Source organism: Lottia gigantea (assembly GCF_000327385.1).
Source record: "Lottia gigantea unplaced genomic scaffold LOTGIsca_14, whole genome shotgun sequence".
Classification (NCBI taxonomy): domain Eukaryota; kingdom Metazoa; phylum Mollusca; class Gastropoda; family Lottiidae; genus Lottia; species Lottia gigantea.
The window spans coordinates 1,561,788-1,586,888 of record NW_008707617.1 but is presented as its reverse complement, the minus strand read 5'-3'; the positions used below and the strand labels follow the sequence as shown (position 1 = coordinate 1,586,888).

At 33.3% G+C, this 25,101-nt stretch overlaps 1 protein-coding gene across 1 annotated transcript; it reads left to right on the top strand.

Moving 5' to 3' along the window:
- Positions 1 to 1,002: 1,002 nt before the first annotated feature.
- On the top strand, positions 1,003 to 22,631 carry LOTGIDRAFT_212843 (hypothetical protein; the record flags this gene model as incomplete). The annotated part of the gene is made up of 5 exons (XM_009049685.1): positions 1,003 to 1,206; positions 16,229 to 16,273; positions 19,068 to 19,177; positions 20,806 to 21,808; positions 22,044 to 22,631. The coding sequence occupies 5 exons, from the start codon at positions 1,003 to 1,005 to the stop codon at positions 22,218 to 22,220; spliced, it is 1,539 nt and encodes a 512-aa protein (XP_009047933.1). The 3' UTR covers positions 22,221 to 22,631.
- Positions 22,632 to 25,101: the final 2,470 nt, after the last annotated feature.

Genomic DNA, 25,101 nt, shown 5'->3' with positions numbered 1-25,101 from the left:
AAATTTATTGGACTCCACCAGGGACGTACTTGTCAAGTTATAATTCTACCTTTTATCACATTACAATGCATTTTACTTATTGAACCGAATGGCTTTGAAAAACATATAAATATCAAATACTCCCACATGTTTTCTGAATCGAATTTTATTTTTAAACTCCTAAATATTCATTAAGAAATGTCTATTATTTGTCCCAAAATGACAGCACTGCTCTTGAAAAAGGCTCACTTTTGAACTTTTTTCTCGGTAAAAATAAATTTACAAATTGTCCTTAACCGAAAGACTATCTACGATTCATCTAAAGTTGAATTTATAATTTTAAAATAGTTTACTTCAAGCGAGCAGTGATACTATTTAAAACATATAACCAATTACAATTTAACCGTCTTGTAACACTCTGCGGAAGTGACGGCTCCAAATTCCGCGAACAAAAAAAATTATTTATTTATAATACTTAATTATTTTCCATATCAAATTCTCTTCCATATCAAATCCATCTCTTTTTAAATTGTTAGTCCCTTTTCAAATATGTTCTTTTTATATCTTTAGAAGGTGACAATTTTTTTTTTCAATATAATTTTATTTATTTAATGTCAATACGCCGAAAAAAATATTCATATACATGTATACAGTATTTTATTTCTTAAATCCTATATCGACGTCTTTCCCTAAGTATAGAAAAATAAATGTTCACGTTCATTTAAATACTACCACTACATTCGATCAATTAGCAATTAGGAAATTTACCATATTGAACGTCGTCTTTTAAGACAAAATATTCTTTTTACTACAGATCGAAACAATTTGCCCCTGTATTTCACCAATTCATTTACCGTTGCTAGCGTAGCATTACACTATTTGATCGGTAGATGGCGCCTTCGGCTTAACGCGTGTAAAGGAAATCGACTCTACTAGTCAGTTGATTGAGAGGAGGCATACAACCAGTGAGATATATATGGGCTGGAGTTTTAACTATACAACAATGTTAGAGTGAAAGAAATCATGAAGAAAACAGCCCTAATTGGTCTTTTGGTGGGTTCATGGTCGTTTTTCCTGTCACTCTGTTTCGCCAACGACAATGCCAAAAGACTTTACGACGATTTATTGCGGAAAAGGGGCTACAACAAACTTATTCGACCAGTGGGAAACAACAGCGACAAACTTACAGTGAAGTTGGGTATTCGACTTTCGCAACTTATAGATGTGGTAAGTACAGATTCTGTTTTCCAAAATAATTTGGCATGTTCAACTATGTATTGTATTAGTATGTGTTTTCTTCTTATCGATTAAGAGCAGACGGTGTATTGTTTATTGTCGACATGACAGCAACACATGTTGTCAAATACTCTATATAAGTTCTGAAAACTTTGTTGCATTGTAACTAAGATGGATAAAAAAGAGGGGGGGGGGGTTATATTCACCAGGCCTTTATACTATTTATTGAAAATTTGGCTTTTTCTTCTAATGTCATAGGGGCCATTGGGTTAATGCCATTGGGTTGCTCGCCTGAAGGTCCAGGGCACCCATTCCGGCATAGGACGTGATAATACCCTCGAATGGGACAATAATTCGAGGCCCTGTATACTACAGGCTGTGCATTGCACATTGAATGGGGATGTCAGTCCTCATTACCTCAAACAGGTGCATAAAGGTAGAACGTTAAACTTACAAATTACAAGTGACATAACTTCACCTGTATCAGAGCATCACACAGCATGCATAGAAAGTTACTCTATGAGGTGTTTCATGAAGTATTAAGAGAATTTTTTAATTTAATGTGCAATGAAGGTGAGCTAATTCAAATTCCTAAATTCTGTACTTTATAATTACCAATTCCATTCACTCCATCACCGACCACAATTAGTGCTTTTTTGAGGAAGACATATCACCATTGACATCTTTCCTTTGCTTTTTTACATACAATTTTTACAGATTACACAATTTTAATCCGAAAGAATAATTGAAACGCCATTTCACTTCCAAAGAACTATTGTAGGTATAGGTGTATATATATGAAACAATAACTAAAAGAATGGTCATTGGATTTTCTCAAAATCAGTCAATGAATATTAATAAATGAATTTAAAAGAATACGATGGTGCATAGTTCAATATCATGTTAACTTAAATTGCAAATTAACATATATGCAATATACTTTATATTCCTTTGGTATGAGTAGTGCTTTACCTCGCCATAATATGTATTGTGAACAGTGCAGATTTATTTGTAAGTATTTTGGTTCCTCAAGATGGCTGAAAACATGCCCAAAAGAGCTTCGTCTCACTGTCTCTATTATCCAGTCATAAACGATTACTCATTAAAATGCATGAGTAAATTTAAATGGCATCTTAAAAATACTGTTTGATACGAATCTCAACTGTCTATAGAATGTCAAATTAACCTTTAAGTATTGAAAGGGGATTTACACATTTAGGTTATTGACCTTGAAATTTCAAGGAAGACTTTTGGTTTTTAAGCTAAGTGTTTATAATTTTGAAAAAGGAATGAACTTTCAAAATGACAAGAGCAAAGCCAACAACGCGCATTAGAAGAAAGCTTTACATATGACCTAATTTGCGTCGATGTCATCACATGTTATGTTCTAAAACATTTCAATAGCATATTTTACTAGCTCCAAAAGTGTAATTTTAATAGGTATTCAAGCTCTTGTTCTGGTAACAGAAATGCTCCACTAATCAACACTTATATTTGAAAGCTGTTCAGAGCCAAAATAACTTCACATGCGTCTTCATTGGAAAATATATTAAACAGAACATTTGGTGTATAATTGCATTGCAATTTGCCTATGTTATTATTAGTAATAGTTGCTATAGATCTGGTCATCCTTAAGGTTAGCGCACAGTTGTGGACATATATCAAGGTCATACAGCATGAACCATATAACCATAACGTATGGCCAACTGGGTCTTTTGCTTATTGCTTTGAAGCTTCCCAAACTACATAAATTAAATGGTTTAAGGAATTAAAAATGGAAAGTTTTAATTGTAGGTGGCAAAGGGCAGCTTTGTCCGAGAAACACTTTTATTTTTATAACAATGCCTAAACCATGATCAAACCCTCACAAATGAAACATAAGGTAGGCTATTGTAGGCTTATGATTTGGGACTGGTCGGGAGGTCATCAATTTGACCTGGAATTATGCCTGAAGATTGAATGGAAATTAACCATCCTCTGGTAGACATACCTTGAATACAGCAATTAATATTTTGGTACTAATCTAATCTACCAGCTGATCATTTTAAAATGCTAAATCTACAGGCTTCAATTTTTTAACTGTCATTTTAAGTTGTTCAAAGATATTCGATTGTAGGTATAGTGGTTTTTGAAGGTTATAGCCAGTACCATGTTCCTCCTCTGGTTTTGCAAAAGTTTTATAATGAATTTTGGGTTGTTTTTGTTTGTAAAAAAGCAAACCAAAGTTTTTAGGCAAGACTGGTATCATTCGATAAGTTTTTAAAACATAGGAGGATATTGGTGGAAAACAAAATCCGTGAGAGTGGCGCAAGATACTCTATAGATTGAGAACCTTAAATGAAGGGGTCAATGAATCATTTCAGCCCATAATCAACTGACACAGGCCAATTGATGATTGATACATACAACAGGAATTCCTTAGGATGAACACTTAGTTCTGATAATAGAGGGTTTTGATATGTAGGCTGCTGATGGGAAGTTTGTATTTAGGAAAGCCACGGCAACCAAATAACCTACTAAAGGCAGAATATTTGATTTCGGGGAATGGGGGGTTATTTAGCAAAAGTCATACTAACTAAGTAACCAACTGAAGGCAGAATATTTGAGTTTGTATTTAGGAAAGTCATACCCACTAACTAACCAAATAAAGGCAGAATATTTGAGTTTGTATTTAGGAAAGTCATACCGACTAACTAACCAACTAAAGGCAGAATATTTAAGTGTGTATTTAGGAAAGTCATACCAACTAACTAACCAACTAAAGGCAGAATATTTGGCTCCTGTATAAATTGTAAACGAAGATCAGACTTTACCCAAGATTATTTCATACATGAGAGATTTATTTAGCTGAGGTTTATTAAAATATCAAAGACTTAAGTTATTAGATATAAAGTCTTACATAAGGCATTGATTAGTAAAATCGACTTAGCAAACAAAATCAAATATTTGGCATTTATCTTCAATAATCAGTCTAATCTTACTCAAGCAAATGAAAAGTACACAATTCCTTCGTGATTGGAAATAGAAATAATAATTAAACGTAATTCATTACTGATTTTGTGTAATTCTGTAGTGATTATGGACCATATTATCTAAAATCAGATTAGCTAAAGTAGTTACTTAATGAATTAAATCTAAATTTAATTATAAGATTATATCTTGTCCTCTCTATATGGTAACCATCAAAGCGCTACCCGGCGTATAACTTCTAATACAATTTAGCATTACTATGCATCAACTGTTTTTTTTTTTCATATTTCATTGACCAAAAAGGCGCGAAAAGGATATAAGTACATTTATCCCATAACAAAAAAATTCGGAAGTAACATAATTATCTCTTTTATAAACATCATCTGGAACGATAAATTTTCGTTCCGTTTTAGTAGCCGAAGTGGCTAAACTAAGAATAGAAAGCTAATAAAAAAACGAAACGAAAGTTTGGTCTAATTTTAATTACATTGGATAATTGTTTGTATACGTTTTAATGCTTTGAAGAAAAATCAACCAGAAAGCTATTCACTCTACGTATGGTTGTAAAAGCCATTCCATTGTGGGCTACCATAAGCATGAGAACGTACGTGAACAATTGATAGCAAGTTGAAGTAACCGAAGACAATACACAGACTTACTCTCATCAAAATGCAGAGTAAACCAAACTCAGTATGATTCATTATGTATATTCCACTATTATAGTCAAATTCCTTTTAAATTGAAAGGATTTCACTAAATCGTCTGATGAATATATTCCCTTCTAATTACACTCTATAATATTCGTATAGATAACGTTATTGTAATCGGCCTCATAAAAAATGATATTGCTGGAATATTAACCTATAGCATCAATGGTTTTTTACTATGCTTGCACTCGTGCAATAATTGTGCTCTGAAAAATTAGAATATCATATCCTCAACAACTTTGAGGATTAATCTTGCAGCTAAAAACCCTTAAAACTATATCTTATACAACCCTCCAAAATCTGGAAAATCTTTCCCGTTAGTTCCAATACATCAAGTTCCTCCAATATAAACTTTATCTGTAATGTGACCACCATGTAGAGTTGTGAGAAAGTTTTCGAATCAGGCCATAATTTGGCATCATATGGCATTTTCATCTGTATTAATTGTTAAGTCCTCGGAGAATTGACTAATGAAAAATCACAAGAAAAACGGTCTCAGTATGTCATGCATTAGAAAATGTCAAAGGTTATCTTTCATTGAAATATGTTGTAAAGGATTTTTACCTATTGAAATTTCCTATGTCACATCGCAACCGAACAAATGCTCAAGGTCATCATATGTAATGTGTTCAAGTGAAATACAATATGTGTAACTGTTCACATAATCGATTATCCAAGTTAAGAATTATCATTCAAACCTTGAAATAATCTGGGTCATTAATGAGTGATTGCCATCTCACGATATGATATTCTACTGCTTTCAGTTCAACTAAATAACATTATTTAAAGGGCAGATGCGCAATTTTTTTTTAAATCGTACCTTATAGCCAGAAACGGCTTACCGTCGAAATTGAGCCGTCAAATCCAAGCGTCTCCCCGTTTTAATGTTAAAACGACGAGTCGTCTTTTCTTGAAAATGAAATGAATGAAGTTTTACTCGTCTTTTCTTGAGAAACTGCCATATATAGAAAAATATAGAAATAGGGAAAGAAAGTCTTAGTCTGAGATATTTTTGAATGAATAAACTATATAGACAACTCCACCTATTTCTCGTTTGATGCGTTTATTCCAGTTTTACTCTACTCAGTTTAATATGTTTTGGGACACGATGATGAATAAATTGTGATGAAAACACCATGTAATATTTCATTATAGTAAAATTGAATACCGAATTTCTTTTCCTTCGATTATTGCATAAAATAAACCATTTTGTAAGGAAAATTTGTTTTATTCTATTCCATTCCATTCCAATCAATGAATGCATACATTAAATCAATCACAGATTCGTCGACCCATTCTCCTATCAAATCAAATCCTATCTGATCTAGCGTTTTTTACAAATATAATTTGAATCAGTAAACGAAATTGTACGATAAAAACTATCTGGTTGTACTGTACTAGGATGAAGAAGGTTAATTCTCAAATCAAATGAAGAAAGAAAGACTGATGAATACACGCATTTGTATTGACAAATGATCTCATAATTTGATAGTGCTTCGTTCATTTTTTCTATTGCCTGGGACACCTGATATTTCATTCTAGAATTATATATTTCACATTCTACTATTTGCAGGCATATGAAAAGGATACTAATTGTCCCAAACTTGGTCAATAAGTATATATCAGTTGGACCTCATCGTAAGAGGTAGTATACCTTTTAAGACTATTTCAGTTATCAGGTGTCCAAGGCAGTAGAAAAAAAGAACGAAGCACTATTAAATTAACCTTCTTCATCCTAAATAACAAGTCAACTTTAAGGTGGTCTAGAAGCAGTTAATGCTTACTTTAGACAGAATACAGTATGAACAGTTTCAACATTTTCCTTATGAAATTATATTTGTAGACTGGACCTTTATAACAAAAATCCGTTAACACAGATAAACGATCAGTATTATTTCAACAAGGAAAAATATATAAAATTAAATAATCTTCAAAAAGTATTCATAAATTTGCATTGGGTATATGTTTAAAACTGTTTTTTACTCACATTAAAAATGAATAGGAATTCAGGCTATTGTTCATGTTGTGAATATTAAAATTATCGACCAATGAAAACTATGCAAGAAGACCATTATCAAATCACTTAACTTAGCTCTGTACATTTACGCTTATTAGATTCAGTGTTAAGATTATTTAACACATTTAAAAACATACCATATTCTTTCAAAACTATGATTTTACATGGCGTTTTACCAGGATTTAATAAAAAGGCTACATTGATAAACATTCAATATCGTGATGAATACCCCATTTACATCTGCCAATCAACCTGTCAAGAAGACGTCTTTTGATAACATCCGCTGAATCCAAAGTTGCGTTCTACCATGAAAAATGCACAAATTGACGGATTTATCTATCGAAGGAGTTTCACGATTTCAAAGAACAAGAAAGGATTATAGAACAGAGTTGAGAGATGGCATTGACAGATCTCTATTTGTTTCTTCTTTAATTCTTTGCACAAATTACAGACAGTTATAACGGCTGTAACCTTGGGGAATGTTTTTACTAGCTAAAAATAAAATATTTGCTCATCATTTAACTTCAAAGACATTTCTCACCTTTGCAATGCGCACAACAGTTTGTTATGAATCTTTTTGGGGTCGATTTTTCTTCTTCTGGATTTGCTCCCCCTATCAGATCGTTTGATTTTTGTTTTATGTTCTCGATAATATTAAATCGAAAAAATCGAGTTTACGTCCAACTCTTATACAACTAACTCCTTTAAACTTAATTGGGCGAATGAAGACGTGAAACACCTTGCGTTATGAGAAAAATGCTGCCAGGACAACATCATTAACCTACTCTTCGATTTCCAACTGTCGGGGAATCTTCAACGTACACTGCCTGTAACACACAATGCCACAGTCTATTGTTTCATCAGAACGGATACACGTTTTTTCTATGTCTGCCCCTTTGATCTGCTTCACTAATAACGGGAACTCAGTTGAAAATTTCGAAGATATTATTTCGACTTATGCTGGGACTAAAACCTGGACCTTCAGGTTAGCGAGCAAGCGTCAGTTTTTCTTAGCCATCGCGGCTCCCCTTCTTTAAAAGTAAGTTAAAATTTTCAATTGTGAAGGTATGGGATTTGGATTTATAAGATAACACGTAATATGCAACTTTTTCTGAATTTAACTCTTACGTTTTTGTGTTGGCCATCAACAAGAATGATGAAATAAGCCAAGAATAAAAGATGAATGACAATATAAGAAGATTTCCGACAACTAACCGTGTATTGTGCAAGAAAAATAATAACCATTAAATACGTCATTAAAACATCATGAGCTACTAGAAATACGTGGTATACATTCTACTTGTGGTCTTTTCGTGGATAAGAGGTTTACAATTTATTCAGCCACCAAAACGTGATAACCATGTAAAAACATTTATGTTTTGTGCGTTAATGGTAAAGCAGTTTAACTGACAGAATATTTCATATTTCTGTAAATTATAAACAGTTCATGAATTTTAATGATTGATCTAATCCCGAGATGCTTAAAAAAACAAATCGGCGAAATGTTTATTGATATTAAAGGATGCATGTACGATATTTTTTATTAATTAACCCAAATATGTCAGATATACGTCAATTTTGAAACAGTAAAGAGCAGCCAAGAGCATTTATTTCCTCGCTTGCAACATACAATGTTAATTTTTCAGTGTTTATCAGCTCAACACGATCATCATCATTTGTTGAAATAATGAAATCCATGAAATAATGAATTTTCTTATATAACTTATCTACATGGTGTGTTATGTTAAACTGTGCTAGAGGCTATGCACGTTAAGTATCCCTCAACAGTTGTAAATTGAAAAATGAGTACGCTAATGCATCTGTCCTTGAAAAACCTCCCTAGCTGCTCACTAGGTAGCGTTGTCCGTCCTTGTTAGCTCTGAAGCTGCAGAAAAGTATTTCATTTCATTTTTTGTGATGTTTCCAGTTTAAAAAAAACTATGTTTTGGACAGCTTAATCGAATAATCCACGGAATAATGATTTTTTTATCTGTTATTTTCTTCATAGGAAGTTCAGATAATCTTCGACATAATTTTCCAAGTCATATGATATCGCAGGTCATGACGTTTCTTGCTTCTTTCGATTTTGGTGAACTAACACATTTAAAATCTCGAACTATCCGCCAAACAGTCTATTGAACTAAGATAGAGTTACTCGCGAAACGGAAATACGAACATAAATCAATTCGAAGATCAACGACTCCTTTCTTCAAATTATCAGATAAAAATCGGATTAATCTTCAAATGAAAGACAGAACAAGATGAATATAGTCCAAGAATCTGATAATTCAAGTGAAGTACTTTCTTTGAATATGTAATTTTATTTCCAATTCTAAATCATAATTTACAAAAACATAGCATATTTGCATCAGATAATATTGTATAATCACAAGAAATTCTCACTGTTAAAATAATACTCAATACATCAATTGTAGAGTGATATGGAAATTTAAAACAGAATCTCAAAAACACTTGTTGTTACTCAGATAACATTATATATAAATCAGAAACTCACTGGCTATTTGCACCGTCAGGATGCGTGTTCTCTTTGGCTGCTAGCAACGGTATGGATAAGATAGGACACAATGGGCACACTATTTTTTTTTTGAAGCGTGAAGCAATTTTGATTGTCAAGAATGATACTAAATGGTAGGGATGGCCGTACGTTTCTGTCCATTTCTGTTCTGTTGCGTTACAAATAGCCACGGCCAATCAGAAAATTTGTAAGTGTGTTAATATACAAGTAAGCATATTTATTGGAACTATCTATTTGGAATGTTGTCGGCGAAACGAAATCAAGTTGAGGTCATTTAGTTGCCGCTTAATTGGTGATGGAGCATTATCCTGCTTTCTTTGTGCCACTGTGAAGATCAAATACATCATCTAAACAAAATCTTCAATAATTTAGACCGAAAGCCATGACAGATTACACGGTATAAACAATAATTGTCGTGGACACAGTCGCTATAAATCACAATATGGACACGTTTCTTTACAGAAGATTGTCAATACGTCTAGCGTGCGGTGGATAAGACGGTATTTTATTTCAAATAAATAGATATTTACTGTTTTGATTTATATTAGTCTAATAAGAAATGCAAACAAGCCTTGGACTTGATGTAATGTCTGTCTGTCATCCAAATCTGGCGATTTTTCGATAATCTTCTTAAAGGACATAGTTAGAGAATGGAAAAGTGGACAAGGCCAATAATGCTGTAAATTAATGGTAAAATAAAGAACGTCGAAGTGCTTGACTACATGTCTCATTCGGTCATCAATCAGCCACTAACTACCCTCTGCGAGAAAAGATTATCCTTCATCTTTCATTACGTTAAAATGCTACTGATTGCTCGTCTACTAAATTCGATTTGATGGTGATCAGAGATGTAATCAAATGTCACAAGCAATATTGAAGTTTGTCCCTTGGTGGGAAATTGGTAGCAATATCATGCCTGTCACTCTTAATTAGTGTAAAAGGGCAGGAAGCAGTTAGTCTGAGAGACTAAACAACCTATCATTATCTCTTACTTATACTTGATGTGAAAAGATTCCTTTATCCTTGTCAACAAGTGAACATTACTTTTCACGAATGTATAAAGGAAGTAATTTTAAAACACTGTTAGTTCTGAGCCGCGGTGACTATGGTTTAATCCTGATATAAGTCGAGATATGGAAATAAAACCGAAACCTCGTGTTGCAGGTCGGAGGGGCTGATATGGGAAAAGAGTTTAGTCGTACAATAGTACAATAAACCAAAGCCCCTTGTTCTACAGACTATGCACGATAAAGATCTTTCGACAGATGGAAATTGAAAAAGAGTTGGCTAAAGTTCAGCCAAAATTTTATTCATTGCACATTGGCCGTCCCTATTAGCTCAATAGGTTCAGAAAAGTAAGGCGTAAAACTCCGTTGATTTAATTTTATTCTGAAATTTAAGTGAAGTAATTAGATGCAGATTAGTTTATCGGGAAGTAAGAAATTGGCATATCAAATCAGTTATTATATTTATATCAAAATTCTGTTGTTAACATTAGACTTCTAATATGCTCGAAATTACTCCTTAGGATTGTAACGTATAGACCTACTTATCGTATTGTCCTTGCCGCTTATCTGTACACGAATTTAGGTTTCTCAATTGAGTGAAACCTTATTAAATGAGGATATCATCCGTTGAACACTTTTTTCGAGTATCTTGAGACCTCACAACAGTAATCTCAGTTGACTCATTTTCCACCATCATCTCTAAAGGCAGTCATTTAATACATCTCGTCAAATCATTTATCACTCAATCAATTACAGACTTCTTTATTTTATCTCAATATGTGTCCGAGTGCTGTTTGATAGATGAGTTGGGACACGACCTTTTAATTGGTGAATCTCCACTGAGGTTTTCAAGGGACAAACTAATTTGCTTTCCAAAGATCTTGGGCTATTTCATTAATCAAACAAAACGCAAGCTTTGTATAAAACTGAAAACTTCACTGTGATTTCGCGATAGAATGTATTGTCTATTGCACTAGATATGCAGTGTATATTTAAGTTTTTATGTGCTTGTTTGGCCCTCCAATTTGTAGAGAAGAAATACGGCTAATATTTTTTATTTTGTATGTTTTTTTATATGCAGTAATATTTTGTTATAGAAACCTCGGGATTAGACGCGTCAAAGTCTCTTCTTTAGAATTCAGTTTGAAAAACTTTAATAAGCTTCGGGGTTAATAGCCTTTTAGAAATGATTTTATCAGCTCACTGGTAGGCGTTTTAAAGCAGACTATTGGGACCCGAGGTGTAAAATCTTAGCAAACAAACATCATTAGGACTTAGTGGAATGTTCTTTTACCAGCAGTCTCAATGTCCTAGCGAAGAAGGTAACGGGATTTTTTCTCCATCTAACAGATTAGTTTGGAATGAAAATCACAATATAAAATAAATCATTCTCAGATAAATAGTGTGACAGATTCGGGTTAGTAGATTCAATTTCAACATTCACAGACATGACAGCTGGATAGAAAACTTATTACGCTGAATCGCTTCGATGTCGAAAATCGCCAACTTCTAATCAATTTAAAGAAAAGTGGTGACATATAAAATGGTTTGGACATGTTACCGTAGAAGTTATTGACGAACAAACTTGTGTAAATTAATAGGGTGGAAATATTTTTCTCGAGAGCCTTTTTTCTCTGAGTTCAAAGCTACATCGTGTAACAGATGGCAGGGGTCCGTTCGACCTTATACATGTTCGCCCCGGGTTCGTGCGTCTGGATCCGTTTGTCCTATTAAATCGAAATTGAATATGTTTCTAATGCAACGTTTCTCGGTATAAAGATTTGATTCCAAATCGTTTCAGAAATGAAATGAAATGAATGGAGTTTTACGTCCTACCCAAATCGTTTCAGGACAAACGAGTCTGAATTTTTAACATATGCAGTAATTCTCACCATATTGTATCGGTCTGTTTTTGAATTTAAAATTTAAGGCGCTAAATATCATGAAAGAAAGTTTGTTGACAGAAAATGAAATGGTCAGTATATCAATTAAGATGGGAATACAGAAATAAGTTTTCATAGTATACCAGCTTTTTCAAGTGACAAGTTGCTGTCTTTTGAATATATTTAATGTACATCACCCTTTAAATGATTTTTGTGTAAATTAAATCTACGTGTTCTTCTAACAGAAAATGTATCTTTATGAACAATTTTGGTCGTGAACGTTTAAATAACGTTTTCTTAAATTGAGCGGGAATTTTTTAAGTAAGACTTTTCCTTAAATTGTTACGTGTCCCTTTAAATGGTATTTTAAGTGGTACATATCCTTTGAAATAATATTTTCTTAATTAAGTGTATGTATCGACTGTATTCTGGGGAAAAAAACCCGAATAATGGAACTGATCGTCTGTAGGTCAAGCTGATTACAAGTGTTAGATCGTGATTTAAACACCGTATCAGGAATTAACAAGAATTATTTTCCTAATATCTATTCAGACTGATAGACTTAGATTGGCATTTATTTAAAGCTTTCAACATTATTAAGAAAAATCTAATTTTGTATATTTTGGTATAAATGTTATCTTCCAATAACTTTATAGATGTCTCAGACTTTTCCCACTCACTTATGTAAATGATATTTTTTCTTCTTTTTGATTAAAAATGTAATTTAGCTCTACTTTATGTTGCGATAAGACTGTCGGCCTCTTACTGAAAATATTTTTATAGCGAAGATGGAATAATTAAACGAATTGTGAGTTGTAAACAATAACAAAATACCTTGAAAAAAAATATCATATATAACTGAACACCATAGCCGCTTTCGGTAACTTTTTTTCGAACGAGTTGAGTTGCATTAGTTGCCTGGTTTTGAGATGATGTAAATATAGGTCCAAAGAACAAAGAACAGAAAAAAATATATAGGCATTATGTTTCAATGTTTTTGAACCTTTTTTTTGCACTCCATACATAATCCTCTTCAATCTCTTCGCCTCCCATAGGCAAATTTAATATTTTTTTTAGACCTTTTTCGTCAATCGTTGTTGTGTGGAATAACGTATTCGGTCAACTGCTCAAAGTTCGATTATAATCAAGTCTGCATTTCTCTACTATATTGATTTTGTATTATTTACATTACAAATATTATCAACATGGCAAATAATATCAGACTATTAAAAGTCAATATCAATATCCTTTAAATATTTGAAAGGTCTAAATCTAGTTTCATTATAAGCATCCTTATGAAATAAGATAACGATTGCGGTAGGTAAATTATTTATATAGTGAAGAACGCTTTTTTATTTTCATGTGTATAGAGTCAATTATTGGACGGCTAATGCCGTTATAGATGAATAGACAAAGAGATCTTTTACTGAAAATGGTCCTTTTCTAAAACAAATTTCTACAGCACGATGAACGCTTCCGAAATGAAATCATGTCTGACAGAGGGGATAAATCCAATTTGTTTTAAAAATGCCGAAAACCGCTCAGTATCAATTTCATTTATTATTTTCAACAAATTATAGTTTATTCAAACCAATTCAACATGCCCATCCAAAGGTCTTTCAAATCAAGACCATGCACATGATTCATTAGAATCAGATTACCCCATTTTGCAATGTAATTTGCTTATAGAGAAATGTAATACCAGTGGTTTTATTTCAATAGAAGTATAATTCCTTGCTTTTCCAATTTCTACATATTTAGACATTGGCATAAGTTGGTTTGACATCTTGTGCTGATTTCATGTAAATTAGATTCGCCGATTTCCATCCAGATGTCGTTCCATATCGACAAGACACCACACGACGTTCTATTCATCCAATCACTTACATTCCAAAATCAATAAGATGAATTGACTTTACCCTTTCCAAATATCTGTAATTGTAAAGTCTTCTCGGAATTTTGGTCCTCCTTCAGAAAGAAAAAATGTCCACTCAACGCCCCACTTTATTACGTCGCAGCAATTTACTTCCATCGTTTCTTTCAGAAAAATCGTTCTCGTTCTCTCAAGTCAATTTGTCGAAATGATTACCTCGCCCTTTGGAGGACACTTCAAACCAGTCCTATTTCATTATATTATTTCGTTTCCTTCCTTTTCTCATGTACAATATTTACAGCAATGTGCAGCCGTATATAAAATGGGTCATTTTTTTCATGCAAAAAAAATTTATGTGCGTAAAACTATGTGAAAGAGTTCTGAACGCATCCAGGATTGCACCATCCAATCTGCTTTTTGCAGGATTATTATTGTTTCAGGTCCAGCCTGATTCTTCAATATTTCAAATTTACTGAAACTTTATTTTACAAGAAGAGTATGCTTTTATAATTCGTTTGTGAGAACTTCCAGCTTATCTGAAGTTTAACCGCTTTATAAATTCTTGAAGAAGTTACTTACTACTTATTAGATTAAGCCCTTTCCCAGGGCTACTTCGTATCCTAAGCCGACCTTAAACCAAAGTTCTGGAATGTAACCGTTCAATTAGTGTGTTTTTAAGATACAAGAGACATTCTACATTATAACCAAATTATAACTGCTGCCTCTTTCTTAGCATAGGAATTTTGAGTAAATTGGTTCCCAAATCATTATCTGTTGGTCAGAAAGAAGCATTTAATAAAACGTGTTGGAACCGTTATGCATTTTGGTGTGGATATTACATCCGCATTTAAGTGTTTTATATTGGTATAACATAATGGAACTTTCATAAAGGTACATTTTGGTCAAGATAAGCATCCGTAAAAGGTATAAGAAAAGATTCATGAAGGTGGCGTTTTGTCGGGATATTATATCCGCAATTACATTATAATAAAAGATATCATATTAAATGTAGTATATAAGTACAATCATAATGGAACCTTCATGAAGGTGTCGTTTGGTCAAGATATAACATCCGCAAATACATTACAAATATACAAAAAGACGTAATATTTAAGTATAAAAAATATATATAAAATTCTAATTGGGATAATACATTTAAATAACATTTACAACGACATAATGATATTTGAAATCACGTAGTTATCAGACTGGTAAAAATAAATCTCAGGTTTTGATATCTTTGCCTGGGGAATATTGGTAGAATATGATATTGTAATTATGGTTTTATCAATGTAGCTAATATAATCCCTTGTGATAATAATTTAAAAGAACATCTTTAATGGAGATTTAATAATAAAACCACTATGATTACCTTCATGGAGATTTAATGCCTCAACTAGGCATTGATAATCCTCTAAGAATACTTTATCTCGTTGACGCAGAAAGCTTGGAAATATCTCACGCACTATGAGACATTCCAGGCTAGTTCTCTTGTTAACTGGTTTCCAAATATTTTTATCATTAGCCTAACTTTCGGCACAAATTTTTGACCTTTGTGTCAGATTACGGTTTTTTTTAACAAAATTGCGCATCTAGCAGTACTGTTTTGAAATCGATATGGGAATTAAGTTATAAAATAACGCTTAAGAAATTCATTGATAGAAAAATGAGAGGGGCCCTGACACCATAGCAATGTAACATATAATTGTACGCACCAAACGCAGCCGAAATCAACAATTTTGTCAATTTTTAACCTATAGTTGCTCTCACATCAGTTATCATCAGCAGTGTATTGTTGCGAACCAATCTATTTTTCATTCGCAACCATATATAACTGATGATCGCTATTGTGTGAGGGCCTCTTTTGAAGGCAATTTATGTTTTATGTGTTGATTTTGTCAAATTTGACGTGCGACGTTATACTAATGAATATTGGTGTCACCTTGTCATTGTTTAGTATAGCTGATGATTTTCATGTTAAACGCAATTTATAAAGGCATATCTTCTTTTTTCTTTACAGCACGAAAAAGACCAAATTATGACAACCAATGTTTGGCTGAGACAGGTATGTATGAAGTATGATCAGTTTGGCGCAAATTCAGCAGTCTTTCTTAACGAGGAAGTTTGAAATGAGGTGTTCGTGAAATTTGCATTGAAAAACGCATGGGATGGGTGAAAAAAAAAACGGGACTCCGCTGTGTATGTTCAAGATTACTCGATAGTTGTAAGAAGTACGCTTGTGCCACTGTTCTGACACATTTCCATTCATTGTATACTGCATATTGTCAACAGCTTACAGAGCCTTCTGTTGTCATCAGAAACTAATTTATTCAACATAATAACTTCAAAGAAAAAATAAGTTAGCTTATTCCACCGAATTATCATAAAAAAAAATTATCATTGCAAAATTTACTTCATGAAATACGATTGATGTTCCAGTACACAAAATACATTAATCAAGAAGCAAAGTTGATGAATTTCAATTTATCAATGTAAACATCTAAGGGCATTCAGTCTTTCTCCTTCCATTTGACCTCCTTTTCTGACTAAGAAGATTATTTCACTGGTTGTTTAAATTTATCAATAAAATTTTGTTTGGCAAGAAAATATCCAAAAGAAAAATGCGGTCGATTTTCCAACTCTTGATAGAAATGATGTTCTTTTGGTAGTTCCAGGGTAACTGAAATTTATCGATATTTCCTCTATTGATGGAACTACTGGTGTTTCCTGAAGGGAAATTCAATGTAAATGTTTAGTTAACATTTTAAATCACTTTTTTCGATTCACTTGTTGTCGAAGGATTTAGCAAATATTTAAGAAAAAAATTGTCCTAACTCTTTGTATAAATTTAAATATTTACAAGTGATTAAGACTACTGCCTTTAATACATCAGAAACACTTGCTATATTTAGGCCACATATTTCCATATTCCACGTATTTAACCATAAAAAAATCAAAATTGATTACATTTAGGTGCAGATAAGTCATTTTTCATTGTAATTTAAAATTCCGTATGCTATGGTTGGAACATGTCAAAATTAGCATTCTACTTTGAAAGGTATCAAGGTTAAAATCTGCGTACTAGTTACCGCTGTTGGCTCTGCACTCTATAGAACGTCATGAGAAATTCTCTATAATTACAAATAAAGTAAGGCATAGCAGGTTGCTTAGTATAATAAGGTCAGCACCTCACATATTTTCAAGGTTCCAACTGATTACGGATAATATTCAAATTAAATACAACCAAGTAATGGAGGCGCTTGAAGCATATCTTCATAATCCAAACACCACTCGTTAAATATTGCTGCCAATAAAGTACACTGAACTGTCAATATTTTGGCTTGGGGAAGAATAATCTTAAGCTTTTTCATTGACTCATAGTGAATCTTAGCCTTCCTGCTGGCAAATCGAACAGATCCTTATTTCAAATTGACTATCGTCTGTACTTTGTCACGCCTGATCACACTTTAATCTACTTCCACTATTCTTCATTGAAATAAATAGTTAACTACTCAGAAGCCTTTGAATCTCAAACCCGTCAGAAATGAGGTATTGAGACCATCAATGAAACTGCTCGACCGGAAATCACTAAATTTGGCATCTACTTTGCCCCCTTTTTGATGAATGAATCACCCTGGTTATTCTGTCACGTTTTCTATTATCTATTACAATAGAAATCATTAGATGTAGTGGTCTAGGACATTACTACCATCAGCATCTTTGTGTCAAGTTATAGATGATGGATACATGCCAATGTCAACTCCTGATATACTTATGACAAATTATTGCAACTTGTTTTGTATATATATTAATATGCATAATTCTATTAATTCATTTTGCATTTTATTGGTTACATATTCATAGATTGGTAATAAAATTGTATTTATAAAATCTGATTATGAAAATAATTAAAACTTTGATTTACAGGATTCGTGTAATTTAGTTCATTTTACAATAGTTGTAAATAATATATATGGTGTTAAGGGCCCACACACAATAACGATCACCAGTTGAGAATAAGAACAGGTCATAAGTTTTGAACGCAACTCCCATGCAACTGAGTTGTGAGGTTGCGTTCGGAACTCATAATCACTTTCGTTATTCGCAACTATATGCAACCGGTAATCGCCATGGTCACCGTGAATGCATTTTGGATTAGAATAAATAAATATTATCGGGTATGACTATGTAACCAATTTTATAATTGCTGTTGGTGGTGGTACTTTCTAAAAGGTAACTTACAGCTAATGCACTTTCACCATCTAACATTTACTCACACATTCCTTAAGGCTTGGGAAACTATATAGCAAGTAACACATATGCCAATTTTTCAAAGCGCGAAGTAACATTACACATTTCGAAATGAAGTTAAGGAAAATTGCAATATGGACGTGTGTAAGTTGTAATACTCTTTATACATCCGAACGATGCGGGGTTTTTATTTTCAAAGCTAAGCGGCTTGTTTCCTGTATTTGATATTCGAGGGATTGTTGGTAAGGAAATAACACCAATGTTAATGTTTTTTCCAGATTCGATTCGCGAATTTAATTTTCAGAAGAAGCATTTGCAGAATACTGCAACAGCTATTAGTTTAAACGTTTAAGTTTTTCCTTTAGTTGGTAGAATCTTTTTCTTTCAAAAAGACTTATGCTCTCATCTAACCTCATGGATTTTTTTTCTAAAACCTGCATGGCTTTTGAATTATGGTCTTGTAACGTTACCGTGACACTTTGCCAAAAAGGCTATAAAACTATTTTCTGATACGAATGAACACATGTTTTCGGAAACTATTTAATGAAGCGAAGAGAATAACAATTGACATCCTGGTAACCGTACAAGACTATAATATAATCTTTTAGGAATGGTATGATAAAACTTTAACCTGGTCGCCTAGTGAATATGGTGGGGTAGATAAACTTTATGTACCTTCTAGAGAAATTTGGCTTCCAGATGTAGTCCTTTATAATAAGTAAGTCTGCTGGAATGGGATTTGAGAATCGAACTTGTATGAATTATGAATCCATATTGGAGAATATTTAACATTTTATTTCCCTAGCAGCCAAAAGCAAATCACGAAGTATAACAAGGAAACCTTAAAAGCTTGGTGTTTCGATTAGATCCGATGTTTGTATCACTATACTTAACTCAGAAACCAAATATCCGCTTCTAAAATTGCCTCCGTGATTATTGACTGTAAATCATTATGGGGAAGTTGATTAAATCGACACTTCACTTGCCAATTTGAATATTCATGATTCAACAAGTTCGTTCTTTCTATACAACTATATACAGCTATGGTGGACATGGTTTTCTTTCTGAACGCATGTGCTCTCCCTTTTCTCTGTTTAACCATTACTTACTAATCAGCACTGGAGTGGTTCTTTTAATGAATTTGGCATCTTAACCTCATCGGCACTTAACAGTCTTGCATCTAGTCAATTTCAACGAGCTTATTTTTCCTCGTCACAAAGGAATGGTTTGATATGAGTCTTCAGTGGGACCCGTATGAATACGGGGGCATAAAACATCTTGAAGTGCCGGCTAGTGATATATGGTCACCCGATGTCGTACTGTATAACAAGTAAGTCTTATTTATTGGCGAGTCGTTGAAGTCAAAACGTCGTAAATCTTGATCCACTCTTTCAAATAAACATCTCCGTGGGTGTTAAGATGTTTTGAAAATAATTGAATAAGGTTACTTTTATAGACTCGTCTTGTAACCAATTTGACTGCAATTTAAAACAGTCTCCAGACAGTTCATATTCAGACATAAATCGTTTGACCTCTTATTATATGACCACGTAAAACATGGTGGATGGTCATCACCTTCGTCTGCCCGTTTGTCTTTCTATCACTAGTTATTGACGAATTTTGATTTAGTTGTGAAGGATCCTGAGTACCATGAACATAATATATTTATTTATTCCTCAACTTGTAAACTTTACTGAAAGTATATTTTTGAAGAACTTGGAAAATCCTTATGAGCTGCATTTAATTGCCCTTACTAAAATTTCAAACTACTTAAGGGTGTTTGTTAATTAAGCAGTCATCACACTTTGAAGATTGATAAGTAAAGCCGATATATAGAAAATCGGAATGTGATCACCAGTAAACAGGTGTAAATTAAATATTTTATTACGAAAAGACGTACTACGCCCAACTTACTCTTTCAAGTTAGACTCAAACTTACAGGTTTTCAAAACAGCATACTTCTTGTATCTTGTTTCTTATTACAAGACCTGATATCATGAACTAAAACACCGACGCTGTAAGAGATTAGATCGTAATTGACTGACTTACGCATGATCGACACAAATTAAGCGCCAATCAGAAGTGAATATAAGGTTATACGGAGAATCACTTGTACGAGCTAATCAGTTAGAAATATCATATTATAGCATTATATAAATCACTCTCCTTTCGTGAATGCTTCATTGGCCAATAATGCGTCAATGGTGTAGTATTTGACCTAAGCTACACCAGATTATCCGTCAAGTCTTCTCATTAAAATTCATTTAAACTTCGGCTATGAACTTGAAACCCTTTTATCCTTTAATCAAAGATGAACAATTTCACAAAATTGATATCTTTTTTCAGTGCGGATGGTAATTATGAAGTTACACTTATGACAAAGGCAACATTGCATCCAAACGGTTTAGTAGTATGGGAGCCACCAGCTATCTACAAGAGTTCCTGCACAATTGATGTCGAGTTCTTTCCATTTGATGTCCAGACATGTTCTATGAAATTCGGATCATGGACCTATGACGGTAATCAGGTCGATTTGGTGCACTACTGCTCTATCAACGAGGAGTCTGGCGTTGAAATTAGGCCGGGAATAGATATCAGAGACTTTTATCCAAGCGTAGAATGGGATCTCCTAGCTGTTTGGGCTAAAAGAAATGTTCGAAATTACCCGTGTTGCATTGAACTGTATCCTGATATAACGTTCTATATATCAATGCGAAGAAAGACACTCTTTTATACAGTAAACCTAATAATCCCGTGTGTGGCTATCTCGTTCCTCACTGTTCTAGTGTTTTATCTACCGTCCGATTCAGGTGAAAAAGTGACATTGTGTATCTCTATCCTCCTTTCATTGACTGTGTTTTTCCTGCTGTTAGCTGAAATTATTCCTCCTACGTCAATTGTCGTTCCACTCATTGGTAAATACTTACTGTTTACAATGATTCTTGTGACACTTTCAATTATAGTGACAGTTGTCGTATTAAACGTCCATTTCCGTTCCCCTTCTACGCATGTGATGTCTCCATGGGTAAGAAGGGTCTTCCTTACCATACTTCCAAAATTATTGGTAATGCGCAGACCACATCTGGAACCAGAGAAACCTCAGAAAGTTGTGATAAGGACATGTAATGGTATGGAAATCAGAGATCACAGCGGTGTGTCGGGGTATCATCACACCACGTCCATGGGATTTAGGCGTTCTATGCATGAACAAGAGTTATTACCTAGCAGCGAAGATGCAGCTGCCAATGCTTTATTTAGAAACAAATACTACACAAGAGAAGTTATTGAAGCTATTGAATCCGTTACATTTATCGCAGAACACTTAAAAAATGAAGACAACACAGCAGCGGTTGGTATTTTTTTATTTCTTTTTTTTTTTATCAACTCGCAGGTTTGTAGATGCCATAATCTTTTATAGTAGTTCAGTGTGTACAAATACGAAATAATATATTACATTAAGTTACAATAATAAAATATTTTCACTGTTATAATGGTGCTCAATACATCAATTTTAGAGTGATATATTAGACATATTAAGTTATGTAATTGCGTCATAATTTTCGTCTGAATTTATTATTTTGTAGATTATTGAAGATTGGAAGTACGTCGCTATGGTTTTAGACAGAGTCTTTTTGTGGGTGTTTACAACTGCTTGTGTTGTTGGAACTTTTGGAATTATCTTACAAGCTCCAACATTATATGATGGCAAACAACCTATCAATTTGGATCAATACAAATCTTACTGTGACACAATAAGCTGAACATATGGGACATTCTTTTACATTATTTTTTTGACAATGTTTTAAATATCCGTATGGGAAATATTGGTGTCTAGAAATGCGCCAGTGGTCATTGCATTTTGTTTTTAAATCGGAAAAATAACAATAATGTTCGCCCAAAACAGAGACCCACACGATTGATAGTGGAACTGTTTAGAGGGGGTGGTGAACCTACACACACCGCGACATGATTGCTGACGTTTACTTTGTGATTAACAGTTATTTTTTGTTCAGTTTTGGTAGAACATTCGTTCGTAAACCCAGAGCTGAGATTTGCCCAGGAAGCGATAGATATTTATGTATATTAAGTATTAAATGATACACGTTTGTTTTGTTTGTAATATGAAATGATCTAAGTGACGTTTGCTTGTAAATTAAAATGTTTATGTTCCCAATTCTATTTTATCAACTGCTTTGGTTATTTGTACATCTTGATTAATTCCATAAACATTATAGATCTCGGAGGGGAGGTTTCTTCTATTGCCATTTCGTGGTTTCAGCATCTTATTTGCAAAGGTTAACATATATGCCCTCCCTTCCGTTTCGTGGGTAGGGATACGCATTCCCCCTGAGGACCATAAATGTAAATGAAACAATCAGTCCGAAAAGTTACTAATGTAGGTCATTGGACCTAAACAAAGACATATAATGAAATATCGAATTCTGTTTTCGAAGTATGTCTAGGGAATACTTGTTTAATACAATTTTCATCTTCAATTTTCTAAAACTAGTTAATACCATTGTGTAAAAGATAACCAAAGTCTACCCACTATCTGAATCTGTTTATTTATTAAGTTAGTTTCTCGAAGGAAATATCATAATCAACTTGTACTATTCTTAATCCCTGGCTCTTTGTGAAGCTTGTTTGTCTAATTCCAGACTAGGCCATCTTATCAAGAGAGTTTTAATACCTACCCACATCATTTCCATAATTCAGTTACATGTCGCAGGTTTCCGGCAAATATATAAAAAAAATAAATGAAATCATACGACTTTGATATGCCTTCAATCAATATTTGTTTCGAACTCAAGTTGCTAACAAATGTAAAACGAGGAAGTCTTTGTCAGAAAATATGTCGATAGTCCGAAAAGCTTCAAATTGTCAATAAACATTCGCCGTGATCCGGCGTGAAAACTGAAGGCTTTAGTTCAGATAATGACGTTATGTCCATATTGAACAACTACGCGCCTGGAGAAAAACTTTATTCGAATCTTCCGTTTAATCAATTAAGCACGGTGTTCTTCAGACATCAAATAAATCGATGTAGAGGGATTTCCTTCAGCCAAACATTACACTGTTAACCCTGTATACTTAGTTGTTCACTTAAACGTTTTTGTAGACTTTGCCTTAAAGCCTTTCGCGTCAGATAAGAAAGAATAAAAAGATTTTCGTCCTTGAAAATTTCCTATAATTTATTTAAGAGGAAATCACAGACTTTACACTACTTCAACCTTTAAGAGTAGAATTAAGAAATTTGGTTGATTACTCAATATCTTTTTAAAGTTGTTATTACAGAAATATCCTTTATCAGTCTTTCATCGGTTTAATAGAATAATGTAAATTTCAACGTGGCATATTTGTTCTTAGAATACGGCGAAAATCGTTCAATACAAAAAAGGACTTTTCATGATGTCAACTAAGGATTCACGCAATTTTATTTTGCAAGGGAAATCTTACAATGATATAAACGGCTTCAAGTAAAATAAGTATCGTCCAAGTTGTTATACAGATAGAGCTAGATCTAACATTTAAAAAAAAAAATCAAAATTTCACGTTGAAGCTGAGGAAGAATAAATTTCACATACAAAGTACGGACGTTGGTCACGCTTGAACTTTATTATATTTCTAAGTACTGTTAAATTTAGTTCAGTTAGTATTAATTAAAATGAAGACATATAAGTAGTGAATATATCTTGTGTAATCAGAAATGTTAAGGAAGCCTACCAATACTGATGTCTGAGTTGAATTTAACATAAAAGAATGGAACCTAATTTCAAAGTGATATGTCATCGCTCAGATCTGCGTAAAATGATATATTTGACCCGTATACTGGTAAAACAGATCAATGCGATGAGAATTCATAGAAATGCGCCATTGACTTGAAATTAAATGAATAGATCTCCAGATCGTAGGCAAAACAAGCATATCATTACACGACAGTGACAAATGTGGCGAAGAAAATGAATTCTCTCCAGTCTACGATATCCAAAATGCTAACGACCTTTGGTGAGAGCGCGACAACTGACGTCATAAAATTGAGAGGAATACCAAATTCTCTTGAAGAATCATAAGGTAAGGGAAATAAATCCTGAAATTCTTAATATGCCACATACACTTTCCGAATGCATTGAATCTCAATCTGCACCATAGAATATGATTATTACATTACACAAACTGGACAAATAATGCAATACTGCAACACCCCTTTACTTTTAATTATAATTTCTGCATTTCCAATCAAAAATGAATGCAAAGTTTAAAATAGGCCAATACATTCAATGAAATCGAAGGATTAAATATGCAGCTTTATACCATGCTTTGAATTGCGTTTCTTCGCCCCCCCTCCCTCCCCTTTCCTTTCCTTTCCTTTCCTTTCCTTTCCTTTCCTCTTCCATATAGACAAAGATCACGCGGTAAGGGATTAAAAAGATTTTACGTTTACTATATTATTCTTTAATATTCTCATGATGGAAGATTCCACTAATAAACGATTTTGGTTATATGTGGAAAGAATTCAAGTTCTGATCAAAATAAGGATTAAATATCCAGCTTTATACCATGTTTTCAAATGTGTTTCTTCACCCCCCTCCCCCCCCCCTTTTTCTGAACAAAATAAGGATTAAATAGCCCCCCCCCCCCCTC